An 11,050-nucleotide genomic window follows, 5' to 3' on the forward strand; every position below is an offset into this window, starting at 1 on the left:
CAGTCATGTGTTTACAGTCGGTTATATAATTTGTTTGTAAGATATAACTTGTTTCAATATTCTCAATATTATCTGTTTATTGTACAATAGTAGACTAAATATACATCAACAAAACATGCGTTAAATATTGTCTTCTTTACAATTACAATTAATTCCTTCACAATTTCTTTACGAAAATATAAAAATCGCGCTAAAGCCAACACAATGAGAAAAATGAATTTTGCATTAGATATCATAGTTTTGCTGAATGTTTGTTAGTTACAGTACAATTCAAGTTATATGTTCTTTCATGTCATTGTAATAAAGTATAATTTAATTAGCACTGTTTATAGAATAACATATCTAGACATGGTATTTTCAAAAGATACAAAATAAAATTAAGGCGACTGAAACATAATATGATGTATAGTGTATTTGTGTATATGTATAGTGAAAAAAGTATATCAACAGTATCGCTTAACCCACATATAGTAGCTGATGATTTGAAATATAAACTATTAACCATCTATCAAATATTATTTAAATTTCATGTTCCCAATTAAACAATCCTAGACCACTCACCTAAGATCCACTGCAGGAAAATTGCCATAACTCTTTAATACAGAAGTAAGATAAGATCTTGTTAGGAGTATCAATTTTTTTCAACACATACAGTTATGATTTAATTCTTTGTAAATGTTCACTTCAAAAGACACATGCCCAATATCTAGGTACTCAGACTGTTTCACACAAGACGACTCATATACGGTTAGCTATATTCCTATAGGAGTCCCTATACACTTAGTGATTTGGTCCTATGACAATAATTCATAATTTCTATAGAGTATCACAAAGTGATGTTTCATGATAATTTTTCTGATCTAGGAACTTCAGTTTCGGAGAAGATTTTTTAAGACAGTTTTAAGTCTATGCAAACATAAGTAACATACCAGGGAAAGCCATTTTAGAGTGCAGGGGCATGATTAAAATGCCTGCCACGAGGGACACTTAGTTTTGAATGACTTATTTAGGAAATCACATGTAAGTCCTCTTTTGGAGAACTACAATGCCTAGAACATAGATATTCAGCATACGGGTATAACATTGTCAAGTAGAGAAGACATTTAAAATGTTACATAAAACGCTATTTTCGTCACTTAGTTACATAGTTTTTACATAGTAAAAATGTTTAAAAAGTCTTCTCAAAAAAGCAGAATGCATAGAGCATAGATACTAAGCATATCATCTTGTGTCTTTAACATATTGAATGAATCTTGCTCATAGAGCCACCAAGGTTTATAGACTTGTGAGGGAAAACACAATAAAAACTTCTTCTATAGTGTTAAACTAAATGCATAAAATTGTATCATGCTCCTGAAGTTAAAATGGCTTTGAAATGGGTATCACTTATTTTACGCTGACTTTACATAAATCTGTATTCTCTAAAACTACAGTAACCGGATAATAGACATTATTTATGTATCACCATAACCTTGAAATACTCTACAAATATTTGATAAATCACGGACAAGATGGTCAAAATTTATCATGCACCAGGGGTGACTTAAGTTTATATGGACTCATATAGGAATATTAATAGTTATTTAAGTCCTGCAATGAGAAACAATTCTGAGAGACTGGATATTAGGCTGTTTCTTTTAAAGCATCCGAATACAAATATGTCACAAATTATATAGTTTTGACAAAATTGATACACCCGATTACCTACGTTTATAAAGAATGCTGACCTTTTCCCGACAATGGTGTGTGATCTATGGTCATCATTGCCCTGTTATTGAAATAAAAAGACTTTAAAGTAGATATAAATAAATCATGACTAACAGTTATTTTATTTTAAATCATCAAAAACTGTATGAAGGTCAGGTGATATCATTAAAATTTTCACAACACATGGATGAGATGATGTGACAGTAGCCTTATATTTACTACATGCAAAAATCATTAACTCATTGAGTTAGCTTTAAAGCTTTTTTATATGTTCAATGAGTTAGCAATATGCGGTAATGGACAACCTTCATGTGAATGTTTGCTATTTAAAGTATGTTTGTTGACTTATGTGTTCTAACTTCTCACATATCTTTAGAATTAAGAATTAATAAATAATATTAAGATGTTGAAACAAGTGATATCATGCAACCAAATTCAATAACTGAGTGTATACCAAAGAATGTATGTGCATTTATTGATATTTTAGCTCATCTATATGAACCAAAGAAAAACAAATATTTTATAGCTTCCTTCACAATCAAACTAAAATAAATTCTGTATAAATCAAAGAAAGACGAACATACCTTCGTCCAATAATGAATACTTTTTAATAGGGAACATTTGCATAAGAATTAACAGAAAAATCGAAATAGAAATAACTTACCAAAGTTAATATTGTGGTTATGCCCCCACAAAGTGGGGGGCATGTAGCGTTGCACTTGTCCGTCCGTACAAACCAGAGCTACATTATGGGGTTTGGTCTATTGTTCTCATAACAATAGATGTCTTTAATGTCATTCATTCCGTTTCTCTTGTGGGGTTATTTTCTGCATTGTGGGGTTGAAAAGAACAAAAGAAAACCCCATTATGTAGCTCTGTCCGTACGTCCCGAAATCTTGTGAACGCAACTCCTTTTAAACCGGATGGCAGATTTTGCTTAAACTTCCAGGGATGAACGACCTTAATGTGTAGATTGTAGAAAAGGAAGGAATTTTCGCTGCGACCAAATTTAACAGAATTATGGCCCTTATTTGATTTTTTCACTTTATACTATGGAGAAATTTTGTGAACGCAACTCCTCTTAAACCGGATGGCTGATTTTGCTTAAACTTCCAGGGATGAACAACCTTAATGTGTAGATGGCAGTAAAGGAAGGAATTTTTGCTGCGACCAAATTTAACAGAATTATGGCCCTTTGTTGATTTTTTCACTCTATACCATATACGGTATATAAAGGGTTTTGGAAAAATTACTGCGGGCGACCTGCTCGCCGAATAAGAAGCACGATGCGCAAAACATATGCCGCCAACGCACGGGCATTATCTTGGTCATGAATCGGTAATGAACCAGGCACCTTAAGCTTTTCGTAAATTTTCTGCGCTGAATCTGTATATTAAGATATCGCAATATAGATCATTTGAAAAGATATTAATTAATAGTGTATATGTTATGAATTTTTATATAGTGATAAAAAGTTAGTAGGCCTATATGAATATATGTTGCCCCGACCAATCTACCCCCTCTGTTTTTATCACTTTTTGTGCCTCCACATTAGTGGCGGGCATTTAGATTTACCCTTGTCCGTCCGTCCATCCGTCCGTCCTTCTGTCCGTCCGTTCTCTTTTGTGTCGCACTAAACTCAAAAAGTATTTGACCTAGAGTCATAAAACTTTATAGGAATGTTGACCGGCATGTGTAGTTGTGCACCTGGGTATTTTCGTCTGGATTTATTTAGTATCTTTAGAGTTACTGCCCTTGACTTAGAAAATTTTTGCAATTTTCAACTTGTGTCGCATGTAACTCAAATAAGATTTGACATAGGGTCATTAAACCTTACGGGAAGGTTGCTCTTGACTTAGTAAAAACCGTTTCATTATGTTGTTATTTGTTCCTTGAGTGCTTGAGTTAGAATCAACCAACTTTACTGGAATAATGATCAACATCACTAAATTACAGGAATAATGATTCACATCACTGTGAAGCTATGGACCTTGGACTTTGCATATGGATTTTTTTTCATTTTTGTTAGAGTTATTGCCCTTGACTTACAGTAGTATAAATTTGCAATTTTCAACCTGTTCATGAATAGCTCAAAAAGTATTTCACTTGTTGGCCTGAAAGTTTACAAGAATGTTGGTCAGCATGTGTAATTATGCACCGTGGTGTTTGCTTGTGGATAAATTCATTATTTGTAAAGTTCTTGCCCTTTACTTAGTAAAAAAAAATATTTGACCTAGGGTCATAAGATTGACAGAACAGTGGCGCGGTCGGGGCACCCGTGTGACGGTGTACTATGGACACATTTCTAGTTTAGAACTTTTAGCGCATGTGATTTTTCGGAATACAAGATTGATTTTCTACGCACGAGCGTACAGGAGTACGCCTAGTTAGGTATGTCCCTGACTCGTGACATAAAGTCCCAACGTGCGTAAGTGTGACTATCTGACTATCTGTTTGAACCAACGTATCAAAATCTTAAAAGGGCGTAACTACTACTTTGGCTCTTATAAAATTTGAGTACGGTGTAGTTACGGTGTAGTTACGCCCTTATAAAATTGTCCTTTTGAACTCGATGCACTTACGCCCTTCCAATCATTATTCGATATTGAAGCCAACTAAAATGCTAGGGTAAAGATATGTTGTCAGCAGGTGCGCGATAACGTTTCGCTTCGAATGGCGTGAAAACATTAAAAATGGCGTAAGTACCACTTACGCCCTTATAGCACTAGACCGTCGAATAGTGTTTGAAACTTTCTAAAAATGAGGATTACACAATCTCTAAAATAAGGTTCAAACACTTGACACAACGTATCATCACCTTAGTGCTGAAACGGATTAACTCCAATTGATATTAAAAGAGAGTTAACCTCTTGCTTCACTAAGGTGTCGTGTTGTGACAGCATTCTTCGTATTGTAAACATCAAATTGAATAACTGAATTTATTGAACGAGTTGTATAAAATTTTATTATATACTTGAGAATATTGAGAAATATTGATGAAATAAAATGTGTCTTTCCTTTTCCATATTTTCACTGTGAAAAAAATATGTTTCACTGTGAAGTAATGTTCCGTTTTTTCACTGGTGTCTTGCTGGAACACGTTTTTTCTAAATTCTGTCAGAATACAAAATTCAAGGGAAAGACTTTCAAATTGTAATGTCACAAGAGCAAAATGTATATAATAAACAGATAATTCAAGTTTTTCTTATGAATAAAGGATTTATTTTCATCTTGTGGGAGGAAAACAAACTTACTGACGTGATGTCGTATATGACTTCACGTTGTATTATTATTTGGCACACTTTCCATTTAACATTAGGTTAAAATGCCTTTTAAACGTTTCTTTGCATATAATGAAAAGAACATTTGTTTAGTTCAGTGTAAGATCTGAATATATGTCACCGAATGAGGAACAAAAGGTATATTTCACGGTTGGCGCAGCCACGAGTGACATATGAAATTCTCGTGTTCACGAAAATAATTATCATATTTCACTCTTGGCTACCGCAAGTGAGGAAATTGTTATCTTCATAACACTCCTGTTTCTATAGAAAAAAATCTTGAATATTCTCTATATAATATTAAACGAGCCTCTGACATTATTTATTCAACGAGTTCAATAGATTAAGTAATGAGCTTACACGAATTTAATATTCTATTTATCATATACCAAAAATAAAGATCGTTCGGAGTGAAAAAGAATCAGTTTTCATTGACAGGCCTATATTAGTAAAACGCTATAACGTTTTAGTGTGCGTCATAACTCTATGATTATGTAATGAAAATGACGTCACGTCAAAATATTTGCACATGTTTACCATTAGAAATAATTACATATATCCATATTTGTGTCCTCTCATTTAAGGTAAGGTAAATATTCTCGTATAATCATTCAATATAAATAAACGTTACAGAACAAAATGTTAATTTTATCTATATTTTTCAGACTTGAGCAAAACTCCTTGTTCACAAAAAAAAAGAAGAAAAAAAGATTACAATACATAATCTGAACGCAAATGCATGTAAGCAGATCTTACAATCGTCACATCAAAAAATATGCAAATACGTGACGTCATTTGCGCTGTATATATCCATAGCGTTAAAATGCGCTAATGTAAGCGTTACACTATAGGCGCGTCATTGAAAAATTACTCATTTTAACAGTTTACTGTTCTTATTTTATATATGTGATAAATAGAATATTATATTCGTGTAGATTCAATACTAAATTTATTAAAGTCGTTGAATAAAACAATATTATGCTCGACAGAGGCTCGCATAATATGATTTTATTCAACGAGTTTAATAAATTTAGTATTAAACTACACTCATTCAGTAACCTCTATTTATCACATCCTAATGCCGTGTTTGCGACAAGTTGTAAATAAACTTTACAACTGAAATGTAAACTAATGTTATTAAAAATTGCTATAGAGTTTAAAAAGATATTATAGGTAAATCAAGCTATTATGTTTTGTTGACTATTGTTTATTTCAGATTGTCCTTGGGGTGATGAATATACTGACTGTACTCAGAGTCATTGCACAAACGATACTGCGAAATGTTGCCAAACCTGTACCCCAACTACTACACCCTCCGCTAAATCTAGCCGAGTGCAAGTTAGCCCCGCGTTATTGTTCTGTTTGTTTTTATATCAATTTTATTCAGGCATTATGTCGATATGTTGATATATTTATTTTAATTGTACTGGGGTAAAAATTATGCATTAAGTTAAACTATCGGTACCTTTTTAATGCATTTTTCGCAGAAACTTTCACCGTGCAACATGCCGATACTTTACTTTCTTTCATTTTTTATTGTTACTTCACTTTCAGTTGTCATGCAACGTTTAATACAGATCTATCCAAGAAAGGGACATGGACATAATTCGATTAAATTTTAAATCATTTCACTTAATCGACGATATAATATAATATTTCTCATAGAATTTTAGCAAATTTTGTCAGTTTTTAGTTAATTCCAAAAGAAAAGTTTTTAAAAAGAGCACTTTAATTAAAAAGGTTAAAAAGTAGAAGAGTGAACGTCGTTGTGTGACTAAAATTGCTTAAAGATCTAAAGAAAAGTCACATAAGTATAAGTACATCTGTCTTTTTGTACATCTGTCACAAATCTTTTCTGGACAACTTTTTGAAAACTACTAATGGGATTTCATTCAAACTTTACAGGAATAATTAGTATCAAATCTAGTTGTGCATATTATCTGCATTTTCTAGTTCAGTGAATTTTGCAAGAGCTATGGCCCTTTAATGATTTTTAGCTCGACTGTTGGAAGAATATGCTATTGCAGTCGCCACGGCATCCATGTCCGAGTCTCTGCGTTGGTTAAAGTTTTTTGTAAAGTCAAATATCTCGATTATTACTTGAGATATTCAATTGAAACTTACAATACTTATTTATAGTATCACTGTTTCAGTTTGCAAAATATCATAACTCTGCCTGCAATATTTGCAGAATTATGCCCATTTGAAACTTACAAATTTTGGTTAAAGGTCTATCATAGATAATTTACTTAAAACTTGACACATGTACTTAGGGTCATAATTCAAGGTCACATCTCAAGATCCATTACTCTGCCATGTATATTGACTGAATTATGCTTCTTTTTGTACTAAAGCGATCTCCTTTTCTTGGTTAAGATTTACATGCAAGTTTTGCAAATCTCTGAAACTATTAAAGATACAAACTTGAAACTTCATATGTATATTTCTGGTCATAAATGATTATCACTGAACAGCACTCATATCTGTGTCATGTATTTAGGCTGATGTATCTCCCCGTTTCTAATTACAAGGTAAAAGCTGATAAAATGAGTTCATATTAGATAGTCTGGACTATACCTTTGCAATTCGTTGTAGAATGTTGAAAAATATCTATACATTTACAGTTTACACTCTGTCGGTTTTCAAATTGTATGTAATAGAAATACAAGCATGTGGGCTAGACAGTCTTGGAAGACATGTTAAGTTTGTGTACCACCTCCAACTTTTTCTTTTACCATCTCAAATTTTTCTCTAAGTCCTTTTAGATACTGCTGTGAAACTTTGCACACTTGTTCAACATAACGAATTCAACCTGTTGGCAGGAGGTGGTAACTATATAAAGCATTTAGTCAAAATTATGCCTCTTTTGTTCTTAAAAACATGTTCAAGTTTGTATACCACCTCAAATATTTTCTTAGTCCTTAGACATATTGCTTTGAAACTGCAGACTTGATCACCATCATGACTCCAACCACAAGACATGAACTGGTAATTCTGTCGAGCATTTTGTCAAGCTAATGGCCCTTTTTCAAGTTAGTCTTGTATTTTACCATCAACCACTGAGAAAAGTCGAGCATGCATTTGGTGGACTTGTTCATTAAATTGGATCAACGTCTATACAGTATAAACAAAGTACTAAAGTTTCCTTTGTGTGCAGATCCATCTATCCATTTCTTTTTTTTCAAACAATCTTTTCTGTAAAACAATAAATTAAGGCGCCATATAAGGATTTTTCAGTTTTCCTTATACAGAAATAGAAGAATGTTTTTGAATAAAACTACTTGCCCGATTTTGACTAAAGTTCTTAGACTTCTCAGATATTTCTGATTTTTCATTGAATAAGTTGACCACTGTGTAAAGTCACTGAAATTTCTATATTTAGATTTGAAATGGATGAGTTATCTACACCTAACATGTCCCAGTTGTTAGTAAAACTTTTTTCTTTTTAAGTGATCTCTCAATAATTTGTTAATTGACAGAGTTTCATGGAAAAAGTTACTGAACTATGTTTTTACACTTGAAAAATCAGTGAGACTTGTGTTATGAAGAATGATGTGGTAGTTATTACAAGTATTGTTTGCAGTCATTCTGTACTGAATAATAAAACACGGAAATAAAATTTGAAAACTTCTTTGTTTGTAGTGTTTCATTTCTGTGAACTTTACATATATCATACCCCTTGTTGCAAACTATGTAGCTGTCATATTGTACATAATCTTGAGTGTCATTCATGGGTATACATGTATACCGTGGTCATTTTTTTTGTTTGGGTCGTCAGACCAAACAAATAATGGTAGCGAAATTTCAGAGTCTAATGCTGTTAATTGCAAATGCCGAAAGTAGTCCACTTTTTTGAAGCGGTTACTTCCCTTTATATGTACACTAACGCCGAAAAATTCAGGGGAGATCACTGTGTAAAGATGGTCAAAGACAGGCACATTAATTTTCAAGCAAAATAATTCCCGAATGGTCGAAGATTTCAAATATTGTTTTATTGTATTTTCTGATCGAAAATAAGTAAATACAAAGCGGACATTCAATCTCTGACACAGAAGTTTGCGACAAACCTAACAACAAATAGTTCTCAAAACAGCTTAAAACTAGCGATTTAAAAGAAAAAAATATTTTTATTTTGTTACAAGTATCCAACAAATTACAACGCATTCAAAGTTTAAAAATAGCGTTGGCTTTTAGAATTGTCAATAAATGCACAATCACAAATTACGCGGATGAATATGATTTTATCAATGAAAATACTATTTTTAGCGGTGTCGATTACCGAATACTACACAACCGAGTAGTGGAATATATAGATTCAATATGTCGGACTGTTTGGGCGAGAAGATTTTCGCTAAATTATCTACTTCAATTTTAAACAACAGGTTCATCCTGAACAAAATACCTCAAAATTTATAAGGATTACAAACCCGAAATGCAATGGAAGTTCTAAATTTAGAATGACTTGATGTTATTCAGACATTGTCCGTGGTGCAGAGGTAACGCGCTCGCTTAGTGAGTGAGAGGTCTGGAGTTCAAATCCCAGTCGAGGAAACTTTTTTTTAAATTCTTTTTTAAGTGTCTTTGTAAAGGAAGTAGCCATGATATGCAAGGATAAAGTGTAGCTGTCGTAAAAAATGAACATAAATGATATTTTGATGCAACTCTAGTTATGCAGAATTCCGTATGTATCAAACTCTGGTGCCTTGCAAAATGAATTATAATACATAAAAATAAACTTATACAGGGAAATACATACAGATATACAGTACGATTTAGATTGCAAAGATCAGAAAATACCACAGAACTTGCAGCCCTTTGATTCTTTATAAATAATCATCCTTGTAGTAAGCTCCAGGATTATTTACATCTGTGTTAAACAACAGTTAAAGTCGTTACAAGCCCTAATTTAGAATAATATGGTTTTCTTCAGGCCGTTCACCGTGGCTGAAGGGTTTTCGCGCTCGCTTAGGAAGCGAGAAGTCTGGAGTTCAAATCCCAGTAAAGGCAACACATTTTTTTTTCAAATTGTTTAAGTCAAATAAACATTGGATTGAATATCAGTGTTGCAATTAGTCTTATAGCCAATTTACTACAATTAAAACGCTGGAAAGCATTGGTGGCACTATACATATAATCTCACAACATGTACCTTTCTTACATTCTGAGACCCAAACAAATTCAGCGCCTTCTGTGCTTTGATTTGTATAGAAATAGATAATTAAGGGATAAAAGGTGTGAACATAACATAAAACTGTTAATTAATTGATATATTGTATTTTTACAATGATATTAAAAAAGCAAAAAAGAATCGACCACAATTAACTATATCAAACATTTTTTAAATTTTATTTAAACTCGCTAAACAGAAATTGAAACGAGAACAATAATATTTCAAATGCCGGATAGATTTATTTAATTTTACTTGAAAAATAATGAAAGAATTTATGTCGATGGTTTTATTATAATTTCTCCACAGTAAAATTCTTAAATCTATAAAATATGTACATATATTAGAGATAAACATTTAATTACATTTAAATGTACCTTACAAAATTACATACCCAGAATAAAAAAAAATAGGGAAAAGGGTATTTTCCACATTTTTTATACATTCATATAACACACGTACATCGGTATTCTACTACGACTAAAATCTCTATAACTATGCAGTTTTAGATTCTAACTTGGTGGGAGTGAGTCGCACGTGCTCTGTAGATGGGGTCATCAGCTTTAATAAAAAGGAACTTATCCCTCTTAAAAGAGAGTTTGCAGTTGCAAGTTGAATGACATTTCTTTACACCTGATGAAGCCAGTGAAAAACGCACCTCTTAATGATGGTGGTTTGGAGCTCTAAATAGTTCTGAATTCAATTCATCTCAATTTTTTTAAATGAGAAACATACCTCAATGTAGTCTTCCTGACCCACGTTTTGATCACCATTGAAATTATTGCAACATACTGAACTAAGACCTTAAACCTTGTCTTGCCTTGATGTCATATTTTTAAAACCTCCATGAATTATTAAACAAGAAGATACATCTATACATATTGTCTAACATTTG

General features: G+C 32.4%; 1 protein-coding gene across 4 annotated transcripts in view; it reads left to right on the top strand.

The window, feature by feature from the left end:
• Nucleotides 1–8,618, top strand: part of LOC132745835 (uncharacterized) — a 146,133-nt gene extending 137,515 nt beyond the window's left edge. For all 4 annotated transcript variants that reach the window (XM_060734824.1, XM_060734826.1, XM_060734825.1 and 1 more), the window contains one exon: nt 6,205–8,618. In XM_060734824.1, coding sequence (XP_060590807.1) covers nt 6,205–6,395 — 191 coding nt within the window. In that variant the 3' untranslated portion in view covers nt 6,396–8,618. The remainder of the gene's footprint in view (nt 1–6,204) is intronic.
• The last annotated feature ends 2,432 nt before the right edge of the window (nt 8,619–11,050 follow it).

This window comes from Ruditapes philippinarum, unplaced genomic scaffold (genome assembly GCF_026571515.1).
Source record: "Ruditapes philippinarum isolate M1 unplaced genomic scaffold, ASM2657151v2 ctg1753_1_1_1_1, whole genome shotgun sequence".
NCBI classification, from domain to species: Eukaryota; Metazoa; Mollusca; class Bivalvia; order Venerida; family Veneridae; genus Ruditapes; species Ruditapes philippinarum.